Consider the following 21,846-nt stretch of genomic DNA (forward strand, 5'->3'; position numbering starts at 1 on the left):
CTGGATGGTCCAGATGGATGGAGTAGTGGATGGTTGGTGGACGGCCAACCTGTTCCAACAAGGCTGCGACGTCAGCAAGGCGGTGGTGGAGTCATGTTTTGGGCCAGAATCATGGGAAGAGAGCTGGTCGGCCCCTTTAGGGTCCCCGAAGGTGTAAAGATGACCTCTGCAAAGTATGTGGAGTTTCTGACTGACCACTTTCTTCCCTGGTATAGAAGGAAGAACTATGCTTTCCGTAATAAAATCATCTTCATGCATGACAATGCACCATCTCATGCTGCAAAGAATACGTCTGCATCAATGGCTGCTATGGGGATAAAAGGAGAGAAAGTCATGGTGTGGCCTCCATCCTCACCTGACCTCAATCCTATTGAGAACCTTTGGAGCATCCTCAAGCAAAAGATCTATGAGGGTGGGAGGCAGTTTACATCCAAACAGCAGCTCTGGGAGGCTATTCTGACATCTTGCAAACAAATTCAAGCAGAAACTGTCCAAAAACTCAATGGATGCAAGACTTGTGAAGCTGCTATCAAATAAGGGGTCCTATGTTAAAATGTAACGGGACCTGTTAGAATGTTTAACATGTTAAAATGTTGTTATAAGTTTGATTGAAATAGCTTTTGATTTCAGTAAATATGCTGCAAACACAACAAATGACAATTTTCAGTTCTTTACAACCTATAAAGTGTTTTGAAACTTACTGTGCGTAATAATTTGGAACAGTGCATTGCAAGTTTATGTTTAAAAAAAATACTGCTATCATTAGGAGGTTTGTTCAATAAAATTTGAATTGTACTCTTAATAGTTGATAACATGAGAATTATGCTGACTTATTTACATCAATTATTTAGGTACATGAGAAAAATATAATTTGCATAATAATTTGGAACAGGGTGTATATCTATATATCAACAGAGAGCATTATCAGCAAGATTTAGAAAGGAGTAAAATGGCAGGAGCCTGTTGAGTTGAATGGATCAGAGGGCAGTTATGTATTTTGAGAGATCACCATCTGCAAAGGCTCTTTTGCAGGAATACAAAATGGTGAGTCCAGGGAGTGGGGATAGAATGAAAGCCTTATGGGACACTACTCAACATACTACTGCTACTGGAGGCCATAAGGTTTAATTTTCTGTATTTCTACAACATAATTTATGACAGGCAAGTAGCTAAGCCAGGCCTCTGCACACTCTTTGCGCATGAGCCCTGACTGAAGTCTACTCTGCACAAATGTCATGTGTGTTAGAATAATTAAAACAGTTCTTATCAAGATAATTTAAAATGTTGGCAGTTCAACGTTAGTATTCTTACAGACAGAGGAATATATAATATAATATTCTGACACAAAAGGAATATTTACTAAAATGTGAATTGTTGGCAATTCAAACTGAATTTAAAATTTTAGAGCTAAAAACATTGCTAACTTGACAGACTGAAAGCATTGTTAACAAGGAGAATTTTCCAAATGTAGCTACAGTTTCCCAAAATGTTTAATTTGTTTTGAATTCCCAACAATTCACCCTAATGTCAAGCTAAAAATGTATCACTCTAAAATCTGTTTTTACTATCTATTGGATTATATACAGCTTAACCCAGCGGTTTCCAAACAGGGAGCCACGGCAGGCACACGGGGGTGCCACGGAATGTTTCGCCAGTGCTATGATCATAGCTCGTGGAAAACATTACTGCCGAACAGGGGCCCAGTTGGATGGAAGTGACAGCGGGCACTGGTAATATCGGCCGGCTGGGAGGAAGTGACACCCTGTCACTTCTTCCCAGCGTCATGCAGGGAGACAGTGCGGGAGGGAGAGGAGGCAGCCACAGCACGAGGGAGAGGAGCGCGAAGAGCTTCAGACCCCTCACTCCCACAAGCAGCAGCAAGACTCCAAGCCACCCTCCTAGACACGCAAGGTAAGCTAACAGAATGGTGGCTGGAGATATAAAAAATATCACGTGTATGTATGTATGTATGTATGTATGTATGTATGTATGTAAAGAGAAAAATAATCTTGCACTCCACTCACAAAGTATAAATGCCCGGTGCTTGTCCAGCAAAATACAGAAAATCCAAATAAGATAGCACTCCCAGGACTTGTAAATCAGAAGATAAAACTTAACTTTTAATTCTCTTGAAAAAATCGACGTTTCAGTCTGTTAACCACAGACTTTCATCAGGACCTGATGAAAGTCTGTGGTTAACAGACTGAAACGTCGATTTTTTCAAGAGAATTAAAAGTTAAGTTTTATCTTCTGATTTACAAGTCCTGGGAGTGCTATCTTATTTGGATTTTATGTATGTATGTATGTATGTATGTACGTACGTACGCACACACCTGTGGATATGTGTATGCGCATCTATAGATGTCGGTGTATGTATGTATGTGTCGGTGTCTATATGAATTTGAGTGTATGTATATCTGTGTAAGTATGTATGTATGTGCATAAATCCAAGCAGTCATACACCAGCACAACATACAAACACACTCCTGCAATTTAACACAAATATTACATACAAACACACCCTTTCACTCAAACACAAATACTTCACACAAACGTACACTCACATTTAAAGTGAACATTAAATTCAAACACACCCTTGCAATCAAACACAAACATTACATACAGACACACCCCTAAATTATAACAGTAAAATCATATATAAGTACCTCTTTAAACACCAACACTGTACATTACACTACAGCGCTGTACAGATATACAACCTAGAAATTTTGACTTGGGTTGCCATGGAGAAATATTGAAATATTAAGGGTGCCTTAATCTAAAACGTTTGCAAACCACTGGCTTAACCTTTTATAGTTCACAGTATAATTTCTACATTTGTGCACTGCATTTCATTTTTGTTATTGCTTTAATGTTAATTCTTAACTTACTCCGGATGTGGCAATGATTCTCAAGCCTCCTCAGAAGACATTACAGCTTCAGCTTGAAATATTCTTAATATCATGTTGCCATTGCAGAGAAGATTCTATGGCTGCCCTTTACAAGCTGGGAAACTTAATTACTGTGTAGGCCAATCTTGTGCATCTGTTTATCATTGTCAGCAACCTCCTTCATGTACTTACACTGAAAGCCATTATTCATCTTCCCCAATCTCCTGCAGTTTATGAACAAGGTTCATTTTATTGTGCAACAATAAAGAATGAACACACCAGTAAAATGCAAATTCTACCATAAGATATCTGCAAATCTAGCAAAAATCAATATTTATTTATAAGTGCTATTTATAAAGCGCCAACAGATTCTGCAGCGCTGTACAATTAGTGGCGAAATGTACAATATACACAGACAAATACAAGAGGTAGAGAGAACCCTGCCCGTAAGCTGATATTTAGCCATTGGAGCTCTTTTATACAAAGTGCTTGGCTAGATGGCTCATGAGCTTACAGTCTAAAGGATACCATGGGAATTTGAGACAAGAGGTAGCAGGGGGAGATTGGAGGTGAAGGAGTGGCCATCAGTCTCCTGACCTTAATATCATCAAGCAACTCTGGGGAGATCTCAAAAGTGTGGTTCATGCAAGACGACCAAAGACTTTGCATGACCTGGAGGCATTTTACAAAGATGAATGGGCAGCTATACCACCTGCATGAATAATGGGCCTCAGTCAACTATTACAAAAGACTGCACACTGTTATTGACGCTAAAGGGGGCAATACACAGTATTAAGAACTATGGGTATGCAGTCTTTTAAACAGGAGTCATTTAATTTATTTCTTTATTGCCATGTTTTGTTTTATGATTGTGCCATTCTGTTATAACTTACAGTTGAATATGAATCCCATAAGAACTAAAAGAAATGTGTTTTACCTGCTCACTCATGTTTTCTTTAAAAATGGTACATATGTTACCAATTCTCAAAGGGTATGCAAACTTTTTCATATATATATATATATATATATATATAACATTAATGCAATGTTAAAAATAAATCTGCACACCCGTCAAGCCATAAGACTTGCTTTTCCCACAGAAATCACAAATCTCGTAAAAATCAGATTTATAATTCACGGTTTTATAGCATATAAAATTATACTTGCACGCAATTGGAAAAGTGATCAAGTATTGGCATTGGAACTTATCAAAGAACAAATATCTGTACAGATTAAGATGGAAAGAGACTTAAGCATTCCGTTTTTGAATGCCCCTAAAAAGACAGGCTTTTTGGCAAGGCTGGGATAATAAAATGCAATAGTGTCTAGATCTAAGGAGAAATTTAAAGGTTATTATCGCCTGAGCACAGATAAAATCCTCCCCCCCTCTAGACTTTGCAAATATAGGTGATTAGTGGTATATATGTTCAATAAGAAGATAATGTTTGGAAGATGAACTACAGTGTTGTATGTTTGTTTTTTAAAAGTGTGTTATAATGTCTTAAGTGTATATTTGTAAAAAAACGAATAAAAGAATTAAAAAAAAAAAAAAAAAAAATTCACAAATCTGCAGTGATGTTACTACCACAAAGGATTCTGGGTGGGTATGTGCAAATTAGTTTAACAAAGAATACATTTTTTGCCTCTTGGAGTTTGTGTTTGCTGTATACAACAGCTTTAAAAAAACAACAACTCAGAAATAGCTGTCCATGAGTGGTTCACTGGCTTTGCATCTGTTTCGTTAATGCAACTCATCAGCTTGAGGTTGGTTACTGGCTTGCTATTGAGGCTTGGCATTACGGGATTAGATCGATAAATATAAATATATATATATATATATTTCACTTTATGCTATATATACCCACAGCACAGTTTTACAATAGCCACATATTTGGCAACTATGTTATACATAATATTTTTATAGCTATATTTAGTTATAAAAAAGTGTTATATTCCAAGTAGGAGGTGCAATAACACTTTTCAATAGGTAATTTCACTGTGAAACCAGTGTTAGGTTGCATTATAATTAAAACATGATATATTTAATCCTGCTAGATAGACATGCTTCTAGCATGTTTTGTTAGGATGACTTTTTCTAATGAATTTAAATTTAAAAATGTAGCATGCTGTGCATTGTTTGAAAAAAGAGGGTATGTTTCAAAACGTAGCAGTTAGTAAACAACAAAAAGGACAGCAGTGAAATGGACTATAGGTCTGCCAGCAATAAGACAGAGACCACAAAATAATCTAGAAAATAGTTTTTGTTAAGAAAAAAGGGACCAAATGAGAGCAGCATGCACATTTGCAATAGAGTCAACAGTGTAATAAAATTAATATTTGTGTCAATAAATGGAAGCCAAAGGTCATTGCGCGTTATGTTACCATCCACTGGCAAGTCCCTCCCAAGCAGGGATTGACCGATAATCTGCTTGGTCGATAATATTGGTCGATATTCTGCATTACAGGAAATATTGATATTGGTGTAAATGAGTTTTCCACCCAGGGTGCCACTCACATTGTAGAGGGGGCAGCTCGGACCCAGGAGGCGTATCTTCAGGTTTCCAGCAGGTCCTCTCTCCAACTCTCAGAGAGAGGACCTGCTGGAAATCAGAAGATAGCGTGTCCTGGGTCCCAGCAGCCCCCTTCTCAATGTGCGAGCTCCTTGCAGCCTGCACAAAGCTAGTGGCTTTGTGCAGGCTGCAAGGAGCTCGCACATTGAGAAGGGGGCTGCTGGGACCCAGGACACGCTATCTTCTGATTTCCAGCAGGTCCTCTCTCTGAGAGTGAACCACCAGCAGTTTAATGTCAGGGAGGGTGGAAGAATATCAGTACCAGTTATTGGGTATTGACCCAAAAGGCCTCCAATAATTGGTATTAGCCTTTAAAAATTAATATTGGTCTACTCCTACACCCAAGTGTCCCTGTGTAGGAGGATCTGGCCATATTTTGACCCAAATCCCTCTGTCCCACTTTTCCATTCTAATATCCCTCTTTTCTAGGGCCTACATATTGTTGGTGCATCTGAGTAGATAACAGAGATCCACAGCAATAATACAGCAATGTGTCTTTAAACTACAATAAAAGTGTTTAATATTGTTTACACATTTATTGTTATACATTGTTATTTTAGTTGCATAAATTGTCTATTAGTAAGTCATCTAGAATTTCTCAGACCTGCCCTACGGCCACACTACTAAAATGCAAGTGGCTCTCGTTGTCTATTTGAAATGTTTGAAGGTATGCAAAGATACACATTCTGGGTGTCAAATGTAACATATAAGGTCCTAATTGGAAAACTTTATTGGTCTCACAGGACTACGCTCAGCTGGTCAAATAGTTTTGTCACCAAAACTAGAGCTTCCAATAGTGTCATGGCTGGCTGATCTTAAAGGTAATAAGTAAAACACAAAAATAAAAGACTAATGCAGGGATATTTACAGTGATCACTTCAAGAGATAGCGGTCGGGAATTCCCACTGAATTTTAAATTAATGGTAAAACCGCTTCCAGTTCAGATGCTTTGGCCTTAAATTTTACTTTGCACTCACATTGAACATCCGAGAATGCTCACATACGAATAACCCTGACAGATTCTTCAAATGAATGCAACACAAGTGAGCCCCTTGTGTTTCACATTATGGGGAGTATTTTAATTTAAGATCAGACTCGTGTAAATGTTTCCACAGAGTAGGTTTCTAATCCATATCCTCATTTGCCCTGACTTCATAAACAAAAAGAAAGGCAGTAAAGCAAAGTGGGTTTTTTTTGTTTTTGTTTTTTGAAACACGCCCTTTCAGTTGTTGCGGTGTCATCCTATTTCATGCCTCAGACTCTCCAGAAACACAATCATGTTAAAATCGGAAACAGCCAGAATGTGCTGTCAGTTCCAATAAAACATAAATCAGTTGACCCTTGCTCCACAGCCAGAAGTACTTTATGTCAGAAATCTTTCTATGTTTAATGTTCTATTGCCGTAATGAAGCACTCCTGCTCCAGTATTTAAATACTACTATCCCATTGTAGTAGATTTCAGTAGGACCTTGTAGTAGATTTTGGTGACTATAGTGTCCCTTTAATTATTTCTCCAATCAAATACAGTCCCTTCCAAACTGATGGTGCTAGAAAAACACATTGAGTAAATTTGTCCCTCACAAGCGACCTTAATCCCCATGTCTATAGGCTACAAGACATCCACAACTGTTCAATAATGATAAAAAAAATAAAAAGAATACAGGCTATAATAGAATCAACTGACTCAACAACCAAGAAGAAAAACAACAACAACCCTTGTAAAATAAGCACAAGCCACAAACCCTTCAGAACGAAAGCTAATCGTGGCAGACAACTGATTATTACATCCAAAGTAGTATGCAGACCTGGAGAACAGACATCCTATCGCACTTCTTGTGGCAAGATTACAAGCTAAATTCCATCAATTCTCCCCCCTCTGTGGGCATACAAACATACATTCCTATCCTCCTCACCACTTTTTCTTACAAGGTTCTCTCTGAGAACTATAATTCATTACATAACCATTTATCCCTCCACTAACCTCATGGCTAACAATTTGCAAACGCTCCCAAAAAAGTGCTTCTCCTCTAAGAAGTTACTGAACTATTTCTGCCCTCTTCCTCAATAACCTATTGCCTCACAGTTTGGTCAGTTTCTTTTCTCCACTATGGTTTCATTTTAACGGATAACCTTAACCTCTTCCTCTATTCTGGTACCTAACCCATTTCTTTCAATCATCAAAGTACAGTAGTATCACTCCAGTAAAAAAAAAAACATACTTTAACTTCCCATTTACTTCTTGGCAAACTGTCTGTACACAACTAACTTTCTGAACTACAATTTCTACATTCTTCAGACACTTACGTGTCTCCAATGATTCCTTGCAAGACAGGAACTTCCAGAATCTGTTAGGTTACCCATATATAACTCGGAAGTGGAGTATGTGTACTTATATCTAGTAAGATTTTTTGTGCTGAGAAATCTCTCAGAAATATCCATTCTGATTCACTACACTTGAACAATCATTCAAGCAGATGTGAGAGCTCCCACATGGAAGCATTTGTTTACTGCTTCCCTATGAGAAGCATTCCCCTGTTTGATTGATGCATTTGATTGTGAGGAAGGGAATAGTATTGTCACTACTGTGAGTAAAGTAGCAGTGAGAGAGCTAGTTTCTGGAGAAAAAGAAAAGTAATGTTTATTTTTAGCTTCGTGGGGTGGGCGCCTTGCAATCTAAAAGGACCAAAGTAAAAAATGCACGTGTTAAAACAGAGTATTATTTTTTTTTTTTTTTTTTTTTTAAACGTTGGTGGGTTCCTTTAAAAAAGAAATGAATCTTCAAAATGGAACACTGCAGGCACCATAAGCATGTCAGCAGACTGACGTGGACATTGTGCCTGGATTTCCTAGGTGCAGAGTCCTGCATCACTACTAAATGGTATTTTTATAATTTAATAACAATTCTGGCCAGAATTCTGGCCTTCCATCATAATATGGCAAAAGTGGATCTATGTTCCACTTCATGCCGTACCAGGTGTAGGAGATTGTAAGTGCTCAGTTGACACTCTCAGACAGACGATCACTGCCCCAATCCTTTGAATGAATTGGTGAGAGGTGGACGAGTAAACCATTTTGAAGAGATGCGTGAATTAGTGCCCACAGACTCCAGTCACCACAACAACTTCAAATTCACTGAAGTGCTTATGCTGCCTGCAGTCTTCTTCTAACATTTAGAATAATCCCTTTCCACACAGTACTGCTCTTGCTTCACTTTGCAACTCTATAGCGAGAGTATGGCATTGGTTTTATAAATAAATTTAAAAAAAAAACAATGTGTAAATAATATTGGAAGGTGTAAAACTGATGTGTCCAAGGTACTTTATATTTCACTATTTAGGTAAACTCAACTAGCTCAAAGCGGTCAGTAACCTCTTTTGAGGAGAATCTGCAGTTAAAATGATTTAGTTTTATGTTTAGTCTACACATTGCAGAAAAATTGTTGAACGGTTACATTGGTATGTTTCATGATAGATAAACATTAAAAAAAAAAAAAACAAGCGACATCTGCATATGAGTGGTAAAAATGTAAATAATACTGCTCTACTTAGATAATGAAAAAAAGCATTGGAATAATAACATTAAGAGGTCTACTCACTGAAATATGAATTGTGGTTTAATGAAAACCAACATGCAGAATGCTGACAGAAAAATATACAATTTAGAATCTGTGTTAATTGAGTGGAAGTAGAAAATTATTTCTTTAGTAAATAAGAGAGGGACGCTATGCACCATAATCACTACACCTTATTGGCTGGTTTTAGTAGTGTCTTTCCCTGCTCTTTTATTAGGCCTAGAAAGATCAGGTTCTCTTCAACACCAAACCCATTCTCTATGCAGTTACTCTGATAAGGAGGAGTTACACTTTTCACATTATCCATGCAGTTCCGACCAAAGGCAAGGATAGGTCACAAATGTACTGCCAAGCAAGATGGATGGTTTTGGACAGAAAAAAAAAGGGAGAAGTATTATTTCAGTAGCTGCAGCATTATGGGTTTTTGATGACAAGGAGAGTCTAGTTTTCTGTTTAACTGCCCACAGACTGTTTGACAGAAAGGCAAATAAACTAAGCCAAAGAGTCAAAGGTGTGCAGCACCATAACCACATCAATGAACTATACGGTTTATGGTGCATACAGTGTCCCTTTAAGACCTACGCTTTTTAATACACTCTTCATTTCCCAATATTGGGGAATACGTTTTATGTTGCTTGAAGTGTCTTTTTTAAAAGTGTGTTAACACTAGTTATAAAACTATAGAATATAATTTTATAGAAATATCAAATTCATAAAACAAGACGTTGAATCAGTTCTCCTATCTGTCTACAACATGTTTCCGCATGGTTTTTATCTTCAGATGAAAAAAATAGGATGTTTCAGACTTGTGAGAATTTGGAAATTACTCAACATCAAAAACTAGTAAGATGTTGTAATGTATACATACATTATAATCACTATATTGCCAATAAGCTATTGGAGGATGGAAATAAGGCTCTGGAGAGACTGCCTTGGACCCCCAATACCTGTACTGTGTGGAAGGAACGGTTCTTAGGAACGGTTGGCACGTTGCTGGTCACTGTAGCCAGATGGAGTGATGTTATACTACGGGACCAGAAAGCTGCACACTTTTAAATCCTTAACCCTTAAGCACTCTCACAAGAACTGACGTTCTATTCCCTAGTGGCTTACCGGTGATTAGAAATTTGAACCCTGTTTTTAGTATGCATACACTACAGCAAATAATCATCTCAGTACTTCCATATGGGGAGTAATATACAATTTCTCATGAGGCCATGAGTCACGCGTGGTGAATCGTAGTGGAAATCTGCAATGCCCTGGTACACAGAATATGGATGCCTCTTTGGAGGAAAAAACAAAACATATTGATGGATATAACAAGTTCATATGTTAATCTAGGAAGGAACTGGACTGACATTTTGGAGTCAAGAAAAAGTTTTTCCTTTTATTTGGCAAACTCAAAATCCCTTCACATTTGGGGGTGTGGGGGCGGAGGGGGTGCTTTTTTCTGGATCAACAGCGGAATCCAATGTTTAAAGGGCTGTACCCGATAGACTGAAGTCTTTTTTTAGTCTATATACTATATAAGTTATTATAATAAGAAAGAAAAACCAAACAGGTCAAAGGGGAATGTGAACGAAACAAAAACAAATAAATCCACCTAAGTAACTGCCCAAGCCAAAACACTGAACTCCATCCTCTTCGATCAGGGGAAGACAACTTTCAGCACTCCAGATGTTGTGGATTACATCTCCCCTGATGATTTGCAAGCATTATGGCTGTAAAAGCATTCAGGGAGATGTAGTCCGCAACATCTGGAGCATAGAAGGTTGCCTACACCGGCCTAGATCCGTATGTCAATGGACATTAATACATATATTTAAATGAACAATATATAGAACCAGTAAGCAAGCGAACACTGCAAGAACAAATCCTAATTAACAATGAAATGCAAGAAGAACAGTTAATTTTGCTAAGTAAAAAAGAAAAAAAAAAAAAGGAAACACACACACAGTACTTACTTCCCCCTCCAGGAATGCTTTGTAGTGAAGAAACAAGCCAGATCCTTGTTCTCTCTAACTATATTCATTTTGCATGGAGGCCTAAAAAATAAAGAACAAAAATGTTTTCAATTATCAATCAATACATGAGAATCTATACTACAGTTTATCCAGTTCATACATTCAGTACATTGCGGAGTTAGAAAATCTCACACCTCTGAAATACAGCTTGCTCTCAGAAGTGTTAAGATGTATTCAACATGTATTAAAGCGGCATTGTCACCCCCCCCCCCCCCCCCCACCTCAAAAAAATAAAAATAAAGTGCATTTAATGAAGATAGAAATGAAAATGAAATACTAATTTTATTGAAATTACAATCCAGTCAAGAGATATACAGAGACAAAATAGGGACTACTCTGTATTTCTCCAGTGCCTAGGTTTCTTAAACTCTGGGCAGAGTTACAGAGTCAATCCAGACAACCTTCACCAGTGACGACTGCAGAGAATTGGCTCAGTGTATTGAGAATCCTGTGGTCTCATTGGATCCTCCATAGACCATAATACTGTATGTGTGAGAATACAGCAGTGACGTCAGCTCCGATGATAGAAACATAGAATGTGATGGCTGATAAGAACTATTCGGCCCATCTAGTCTGCCCGATTTTCTAAATACTTTCATTAGTTCCTGGCTAATAAAAGTATTTAGAAAATCGGGCAGACTAGATGGGCCGAATGGTTCTTATCTGCCTTCACATTTTATGTTTCTATGATAGGAGCTATCGCTGAAGAGTTAGACAGAGGAAGATGGTGGCACCCGCGAGGGACATGTTCAGGTAAGTAAATCTCGCCTTTACCTGCCCCCCCACCAGATGTCACAGTGGAGGGGTCTTTACAAATACAGTGACAGTGACGCTTTAATCATAGTTTGTGTTTCATCTCAGTAGCGCTTCTCAACACAAGATGCAGATTACTGGAGTGGCCAAATACAGTGAAATAGGGGTATGTGAATCAGCTTAAATACAGGTGATTTTACAAGGAGTGGTATAGTCAAGGTTTGCCGAGTACCTGTACTTCAAAAAAAGAAAAAGTTAAAACTGGGAGACATAGAGGGACTCTTAACAACTGGACCCTAAAAAAGCAGATTCACTCCCAATTCATAGTTTGTAAAATCTACACAGTATTTTGTATTGTATCCAGCTGCTATAAAAAGTACCCTTTGTGAATGTATTAACCGAATATTAATTCGCTGGTAAGGAAGCAGGTCAGACAAACACTGGGGTTGATAATCATGGATTACAAACTGTTCTACTTATTACAGCTTTCAGATCCACGGATCCAGAAACCTACTGTTTGGCGAGTAATAGTGTTATTCAGAGCTTTCTGACGCATTACAACAAAATCAGATAATCAGATTGGAGCTTATTTCAGTAAAATAACACAATAGATGTGTCTTGGCCATATAAGATAATTTTATATACAAAAAATGTTAAGTGAATAATAAACCGGTGCAATCACTGTTGGAATGACCACAGTGTCTCTTTTTAAAGGTTGAGGAACTATTTTTATAAAATAATGGATACATGGGTCACCTATCCAAATCTCCCCATAACTCTCCTCCATTCTCTTCCCTCCGCTGTCCTGTTAGTAAACTCTTAAATGTACACTATAGTCACCAGAACTGCTACAGCTTAATGTAGTGGTTCTGGTGTCTATAGACTGTCCCCTACAAGCTTTTCAGAGAAAAGGGCAGTGTTTACATTGTTGCCTATTATCACCTCTGGTGGCAGTCACTCAGAGAGTGTTTTCTATTTTAGTGCTGCACTGTGCACAGCTCGGCATGGAGACGCTGAACGTTCCCCATAAAAATGTATGGATTCATTTCTGGGGTGATAAGGATTGGTGCAGTGTGGCGTTTTTTTGTTGTGTTTTTTTGTTTTTTTTTACATAAATGCTCAATAAAAAGCTATTTTTTATTTTTTTGTAAGTGGAACTGGCCAATTTGAGTCATTTGTATGTTTTCAGACTAGAAGAACTTTTTAGTTATTTCAAGCATTTGTGACGGAGACTATTTGTGTGCGGTTCTCTAGGATAATGGGGCAGTCTAAAAGTTGATAAGTTACTAAAAAACTAAACATAAAAACACTGATTTTGGTCAGAGCAACCATACCCATACACACCCCCTCCCCACAAAAAAACAGAACAAAAAAAACACTGCTCCAGAACTGAAGCCCAGTTCTTCCTGCAGCCCAATCTTCCTAAATTGATGTCACGCTTCCTCAGTCAGAGAGGGTGCTGTCAGAGAGGGATATCATGGAGGAGGACATGCTGTGCATGCTGGCATCAAGACAACAAACACGCACAGGATTCACAACAGCACTCTTTATCCAGGCTGACTAATGACGTCCCAATGACGCTGCCAGAAGTAGAGAGTTACAACTCCGGCTGCAGAGGGGTTAATCTCCATATGTGCAAGGCTTCATAGCAAAATGCTACATACGCACCTCGACCACTTTAAATTACTGAAATTGGAATGGCACTTGGAGTAACCCTGTAAAGGAGAACTGTCATTTCTCTAAATATACTACCACTAAATAAACCATCTATAACTTGTGTTAAATGGGAACTGTCACTTACTTGCATTTTAAATACAATGCTTACTGCCTATTTCTGAAGTGCAGGGGTGTGGAAATGAAAATAAATAAATTGGAAAAAAAAATCTAGTTGCCCCGGGTAGTAGCCCAGGGCTTCCCAATATGTAGATCCCCAGGTAAAACTACAACTCTCATGATGCTTTGCATGCCTTCGGAATGCATTTTGAATGACAAAGCATCGTGGGAGTTGTAGGTCTACAACATCTTGGGATCTACATATTGTTCAGCCCTGCATTAGCCCAATCTACTTGGCCCTTAATAGATTTGTCCTGACACAAAATGTAATATTAGAAGGTTTTGGAATCCTGCTTAGACCTGGACATTGGCAGGGTTAACCACTAAACTCTGATTAAACGACTTGTCTGAACTAGATTATGGTGTGATTTGCTAAACTCATAAAAAATAAAAAATAAATAAATAAATAAAAAAGAGCATCTCATGAAGAAAAAGCTCACACAAATTATAGGCGATTTTCAATGTTTTATTCTATGGTCTAAATTCCAGAGAAATTACAGATACAAATTTCCTTTAAAATTGAAACACAATATTTAGCAAATGACATCACAATCCAGGCTCAGTCAGGGCACATAATGTATATGTAAAAATAGAAATATGGTTTAATTTCTCTTGTTGTCTGCACTTTGCAGCCAGTAGGAAAAACAAAAACAAAAAAAAACTGAGCTCACAACAGAACGGACAGGAAGCCAATATGGATACACTCAGAAGCAGAATAAAAGATTTTTCTTCTACATTCTAAATTTTAGTTTTATATGTTGTACTCATTACAAATACACACACGTACACACATACACACACACACACACACACACACACACACACACTTATTCTTTAATAAGTAAACATAAAAATCCTGGGAAATGAAAATTCTTATTTTTCCTGATAAAGAGGGGTTAGGAGTAGCTTTTGCATACATTAGCACTTTTAAATTATTGTCAACCATAGAGGAATCTTGAAAAGGAAGCTGTTGTCATACTGATTGAGTAATAATTTGTTTTTTTGGTCACAGAGGGTGCAGGACCTGAACTTTGAGCTTTCTTTCTCCTTGTGCAGATTCACACATCCCGATTTAACTAGAACAATGAAGATCCAGGTTGCTTTATTCAATATATCCAATATCACCAGTTGTGTAAACCATTTTTGTCCAAAATAGTAATATATTCATATGGTAAGGAGCTATAAACTGCTCATACATGAAGGGATCACTGAATGCTTATGAACATGTTTGTTTTATTAAGTTTTATACTACATGGCTGTTGAATGCTTGAATCTGATTGGTTAACGAACATTCTAAGGTGTGCATTATTTTCAGGGAGACGCCCGGCTAAAGTAGTTCCAGACAGGTCTTGACCGAATTACAGTTGCATAAGAAATTAGTCCTACATACAAGAGTGTTTTAATGACAAAAACTTGACAAACTTCTTGAAATACATCATCTGCACAATGTTTCGAGGTGTGGTAAATGTAGTATAAGCGTAATAATGGACTCCAGGCCGTTGAATTATTAGGAAAAAAATAATGCACACCCGAGGTGTAACGGTTTTACCACCTCAAGTTAGCATTATTTTTCTAATAATTCAATGGCCTGTCGTCAATTGTTCCTTACATATCAGACTGCAATGGCTCTATATAAAGAAGATAATATTTTTACATTTCTTAGCATTGTTTTTAGGCAATAATATTTTCAAGCAGATCTGTCTTAAAATGCCATAGAGTACTGAACTATGCAGCTATGCCATGAACATAGTGGTAAAGATTACAAATAAGGAGTCCACAGGTAGCTGCACTAATCATCTTACAACTCTTAGCAGGTACCCATACGCTACAAACTGTTTATTACTATGCAAGTGCCTAATCTTGTTAATTTACCCCTCCTAAAATAAATATATTTAGTCTAAGCTATTAGAACAGGTTATTAGAATGCAAAAAATGCATGCGGCTGTGATACTTATACCTCTTAAGCGGGAGAAGAAAAAAAAAATTCCATAGTAATTGCCTTTAACTGCTTCACTACCTAAATCAAACATAAAAGTTTTTGTTTTCTGGTATTTTGCCAATTAAATCTAGTCCATAAAGGCTCACTCATGCTCATTTATACTCTAGTTATGATTATCAGCTAGTACAGGAACACATTTCCCAATCAAGACTCACTGGTCTCTGATATAATGCCTGTCTCATGACTTCACGTGGTCTTCACTTTGTGGCGGAGTTGCTGCTTGATGTTCCTAAACGCTTCCACTTTTCAATAACACCACTTACAAGTGAGCGTGGAATTCCTAGAAAATCACCACTTACAGTTCACTGTGGGTGATATTTCACAAACTGACTTATTGCAAAGGAGGCATCATATCACAGTACCACGCTTGAATTCACTGACTCATTTGTTTCCACAAATGTTTGTAAATGCAGCCTGCATGGCTAGGTGAATAATTGCATACACTTGTGCAATGGGTTTCACAAAATTGCTGTGTTATATGTTTATATGCTAGCTATTCATCTCTTACTTCAAATAAATGCTATGTTCATGTTTTGTTAATGACAAAGTAGTCTGTAGTGAAGGGATTACATATATTTTCTCTTGTTTATTTGTAATTTTTACACAGATATGCTAAGCACCAAAACAACATTAGCTTTGTCATTAACAAAATATGAACATAGCATTTATTTGAAGCAAGAGATGAATAGCTAGCATATAAACATATAACACAGCAATTTTGTGAAACCCATTGCACAAGTGTATGCAATTATTCACATTGTACATGCAGGCTGCATTTACAAACATTTGTGGAAACAAATGGGTCAGTGAATTCAAGTGTGGTACTGTGATAGGATGCCTCCTTTGCAATAAGTCAGTTTGTGAAATATCAGGTTTAGTGTCTAGATCATGTCCATGCAGTCTCAATGTTCAATTATCTGCCATTTAGGAATCAAATCACTGTTGTTTCTCTTTATGCAGGCCTAGCCGCACATCCCCTGACTGTGACTCACATAACCAAAGTGAAAAAAAGGTGTTTTTTTACTTTTAATTAGAGTACAGTGTGTTTACTTTCAAAGATTTGATTTTTAATTTTGAATCTCCTACTCTGTTAATTGGACTTTATTCACACACAGTCGGCTCCTATAGGCTCTAACAGGTGATTAACACAGAAGGAGATGAATTCTAAATTAAACAGAATGCGCAATTTTATGTGTAGGTACACTGTCTAGGTCACATGCAGGGGAGGTTTTGCCAAGGCTGCATAAGCAAAGTAATAATTATTTTCCAGCATGTCAGAGAATTGAGCAGTTGGACAACAGGTTGTTGTTTTGGTGCTTATAGGGTCCCTTTTTAATGTGTTACCTCTATAATGCATACAAATATAAGGGTCACTTCCAGCATTATGTTTCTTTAATATGGCAAGGACTGATTAGACAGGAAACATAAGTAAACTGTATACATGTTACATCCACTCTATTTGGATGCAATTACTACATTAATTGCAGAAGATTTTTTTCACAATATACCTACTGGGACAGTTGGTTCTGCTAATTTCATTGATGGGATGCATTACGGTTAACCATTTTTGAATGCATTGCAAGACAAAATATTGCAGACAGCAGCATGACCGTACAAACATGAAGACACAAGGGAGATTTGGCAACATGCTATATTTCTACATTTATATTGACATGGATACGGTGAGTTCACAAAATCTATGAATGTGTACAGTTCACATAAGGAAAAACATCTGACAGGAATAAAATACCAATTTGTGTGTAGCAGAGCTATAAGGTTGGTTAAAAGGAAATTAAAAATTAAAACAGCAAACATTCACCAGACTATAGAGAAAGGTTTTTAATGCTAAAGCGAACAAAGGAATTATTCAAATGAGAACGGTCACGGGTGGGGGTGACAACACTGAAAAATGACTTGTAAACTTTCAGCTTTTTTCCCCAGGTGCTACCTCGTTTTCTTTTAAATGTTTATTACAAATTTAGCAACGGATATCACATGCCAGTTAAATCCTGGCATAGCTAGGGCACACAATGTATTGGAGTAGGAGAAACAAAAGGGGAGATATTTCAGTTAAAGTGCTTAAAAAAGTAGTCTACAAAGATTTGCCTCTCTTCATACAGTTTCTGCACCACCTTAATTATGTAGAATTAACTTAATTCTGTGAACATCTGCCTCATTTCCTAGGCCACATTTAAAGAAGTGTAAAAAGGAAATTTGAAAATTAAATTTACAAAAATAAATAATAAATATTAAAGGAACACTATAGTCACCTAAATTACTTTAGCTAAATAAAGCAGTTTTAGTGTATAGATCATTCCCCTGCAATTTCACTGCTCAATTCACTGTCATTTAGGAGTTAAATCACTTTGTTTCTGTTTATGCAGCCCTAGCCACACCTCCCCTGGCTATGATTGACAGAGCCTGCATGAAAAAAAAAAACTGGTTTCACTTTCAAACAGATGTAATTTACCTTAAATAATTGTATCTCAATCTCTAAACTGAACTTTAATAACATACAGGAGGCTCTTGCAGGGTCTAGCAAGCTATTAACATAGCAGGGGATAAGAAAATCTTAATTAAACAGAACTTGCAATAAAGAAAGCGTAAATAGGGCTCTCTTTACAGGAAGTGTTTATGGCAGGCTGTGCAAGTCACATGCAGGAAGGTGTGACTAGGGTTCATAAACAAAGGGATTTAACTCCTAAATGGCAGAGGATTGAGCAGTGAGGCTGCAGGGGCATGTTCTATACACCAAAACTGCTTAATTAAGCTAAAGTTGTTCAGGTGACTATAGTGTCCCTTTAATAAATTATCCTGAGTGGACATGCTTCTATTTTTTGTATTCATTTTAAATAAATAAATGCAATTTAAAAAAAAAGAAGAAGATGCTGCTTAGTATGCAGTGTCACCAGAATCTTCATTGCCAATACATGGAGAGGACTGCCCTCTTCCTTCAAGTATATACAGTTTCATAATACATTGCCTTGGACCTTGGAGTCTTTGATTTTTCTACCCTCCATTATTGATTAGTTTTATACCATTTGGTCACTTTTGCTCTACCTTTACTCCTTCTCTTCTATACTACTACCTTCGTCTAAATGACAAACTATCTTGTATATCTAGTCACATACAAATTTTAAAAAGGACTCCATCTAAATATCCACCTTTTTGGGCAAATCTATGTCATCTCACCCTACTCCAGTGCTGTCCTCTCATTTTCTTTTAATCAAATTTATTTTAATGGCATCTTGTCACTTCAGAATTGAATTACAAGCTTTACAAGCACCATATCAAGCTTGTTTTCCTGCAAACATTGTCAATATCCAGTACCAGGGTCAAAACTTAAGTGCTGAAGAAGAGGAGTTAGTCATGACATGGGTATCCAGCAATCATCCTTCTCTACTGCCAACTATAATAAACTTCAGAGATTTGGGGTAACCTGGAACCATTCAAGAAATAGGTGTTTGCTCATGAGGTTTTAAAGAAAGTCACATCATAAGACTGGTGAAAGTCACTTTAGCACTTGAATTTATAAATTGTTAAAGTAATGATTTAACTTTTAACAGTGGCCTGGTCTGCTGGAGTCGAAAGAACATTCTCTTTCGATGGACGTGTTCATTCTAAATTGAAAAATCGTCTGGGGCCCAATAAAGCAGGAAAGCTTGTTCTGCTTTTCCAGATTATGAACAAAAAAAAGAGAATGAAGCATTGATGTTTAAAGGACCACTATAGGCACCCAGACCACTTCAGCTTAATGAAGTGGTCTGGGTGCCAGGTCCAGCTAGGTTTAACCCTTTTTGCTGTAAACATAGCAGTTTCAGAGAAACTGCTATGTTTACCTATGGGTTAATCCAGCCCCTAGTGGCTGTCTCATTGACAGCCGCTAGAGGCGCTTCCGATTTTCACAGTGAGAAGACGCCAGCGTCCATAGGAAAGCATTGCATTGAGAATGCTTTCCTATGGACTGGCTGAATGGGTGCGCGGCTCTTGCCTGGCATGCGCATTCAGATGATGACATCAGAAGAGGGAGGAGAGTCCCAGCGCCGAGGGAGCCCGGCGCTGGAAAAAAGGTAAGGGATTAACCCCTTCCTCTCCCTTCAGCGCCACGGCAGTGGGACCCTGAGAGTGAGGGCACCCTCAGGGCACTATAGTGCCAGGAAAACTAGTATGTTTTCCTGGCACTATAGTGGTCCTTTAAGCAAACGTGTATGTATGCTATATAATGTTATTGTTAACTTTAATAAAACAATTTAGGTAGTTCTCCAAACATGAGGGATTAACCTATTGAAATAATCAATTCTGATATAGCTGTTTTACTAATCTAAATATAAAATCTCCATCTGGTTGCAACTATTAAAGATTATAACTACCAACAAGAGTGAGTCTTTACAATTAAAAATCTTTATTTAATTGGATTCTTACTGAATAGCGATTTAAATAGTTCGTGCCGAACTTGCCTTTCTCCTATTGATTCCCCTTCTCTTCCTCTCTCGGGATCTGTGTCTCCTCCCTCTGCATGCAGACACTGAACTTTCCTCAGAGACTCATTGATTCAATTCACCTCTATGAGGAGATGCGGATTGGCCAGGGCTGTGTTTGAATTGTGCTGGCTTTGCCCCTGATCTTTGTCAGTCTCAGCCAATCCTATAGGGAAGCATTATGATTGGATCAGGCTACCACTTCTGCGGATGTCAGCAGGCAGTGGGCAGTTCTAAAGGAAACCGTGACAAAGCAAGCAGCTCCAGACTTGAATACAAGTAAGATTTACTATATTTAGGGAGGCATGAGGGGACCAGTGGGGCTAGATGGTGGTTTTAACCCTATAGGGTCAGGAATACATGTTTGTGTTCCTGACTCTATAGTGCACCTTTAAAACATAAGACAAAATAGGGACTATTTTGTCTTGTGTATTTTTCCTACGCTTGCCCAGCTACGACCTATGAGCTCAATTTCCTGTGGTCAAAGCAATTTTCTCACAATACTAACCACTCCTCCTGCTGCTTCATTCGCCCTTTAAACGCCGGCGAAACTACCGAAATTCGTCCTAATAGAATAAGAACAGTTTGTCAATTCATGTTAGGAATGCAATTTAGTACTTTTTGTTCGGTTGGGAAATGTAATTAGAATGAATGAAATTCCAATCCTATTCGTGCCGCGAGTAGATAGGGAAATTAGGGAGCTATCTACTAAAAGGCTGAAAGATCAAAATTGGTCTTTCAGCTAAATTTACTAAGTAAAGATTAAAATCTTGTCTACTAAACAGTGAGGTCACTGTTGTAAAAAAAGACGCCCCAACATTCTAATAAAGTGCCCCTAGTTGGGCACCTATAAAAATAATCAGCGGGGGGGGGGGGAGGGGAAGGCATAGTGTCCCTTTCCACTCGGCCCACACCCATGAGCAGCGCGTGGGGCCCTAGTGATAATAAGAGGGAGGGACCTATTGTCCCAGCCCACACCCATGAGCAGTGGCCACTGGCTGCTCACTGTTTAGTAAACGTGCCCCTACTCACTATAGTAAGTAGGGACAGAAGGGAGATTTTAACCTCCATTAATTACTAATACGAAGTAATCTTTACCGTGGGAATTAGGGAGCTATCTACTTGCGGCACTGAATCTGAATTTTATTAATTCAACAAAAAGTATCGAATTGCGTAGTTCCGCGAAATTCGGTAGTTGTGCCGGCGTTCAAACAGTGAATGAGGCAGCAGGAGGAGCGGTGAGTATTGTGGAAAAATTACTTTGACCACAGGAAATAGAGGGGATTTAACTCCTCCCCTGGGTCAAAGCTGGGCAAGTGTAGGAAAAATACATAAGGCAAAATAGTCCCTTCTTTATGTTTTAAAGATCAATTAGGAAAAAAAGAAGAACAGATCATGAAAGAGGAAAAGAAGATGAATCAATAGGAGAAAGGTAAGTTCGGCATGACAGTGCCGCTTTAAATTATATCCACCCTGTGTCCTCTTCTAAAAGAAAATAATTACCGGTGCCTTTCTTCAATGACAACCTCTTCAAAACACCAATCATGGTCCACCAGAAGACTTCCATTGGAGAACTGTACTATTCCTAACTACTTTTACTGTAAAGTATGCACCAACAGAGCAGTTATATATTATTTTTTAAAGAGCTCTCGGCCGGGAAAAGGTTAAAGGAACTCTCCAGTGCCAGGAAAACAATTAGTTTTCCTGGCACTGCAGGTCCCCTCTCC

The 21,846-nt window shown here is 37.9% G+C and overlaps 1 protein-coding gene across 4 annotated transcripts in view; it reads right to left on the minus strand.

Annotated features, from left to right (window-relative positions):
- DNAJC13 (DnaJ heat shock protein family (Hsp40) member C13) overlaps positions 1 to 21,846 on the minus strand; it is a 189,560-nt gene that overhangs the window by 138,772 nt on the left and 28,942 nt on the right. For all 4 annotated transcript variants that reach the window (XR_010090773.1, XM_063452169.1, XM_063452170.1 and 1 more), the window contains exon 2: positions 10,997 to 11,077. Coding sequence is in view for 3 of the 4 variants with exons in the window: in XM_063452169.1 (XP_063308239.1) it covers positions 10,997 to 11,064 (68 nt within the window). In the remaining variant the exon portion in view is untranslated. The remainder of the gene's footprint in view (positions 1 to 10,996; positions 11,078 to 21,846) is intronic.

This window comes from Pelobates fuscus, chromosome 4, assembly GCF_036172605.1.
Source record: "Pelobates fuscus isolate aPelFus1 chromosome 4, aPelFus1.pri, whole genome shotgun sequence".
Classification (NCBI taxonomy): domain Eukaryota; kingdom Metazoa; phylum Chordata; class Amphibia; order Anura; family Pelobatidae; genus Pelobates; species Pelobates fuscus.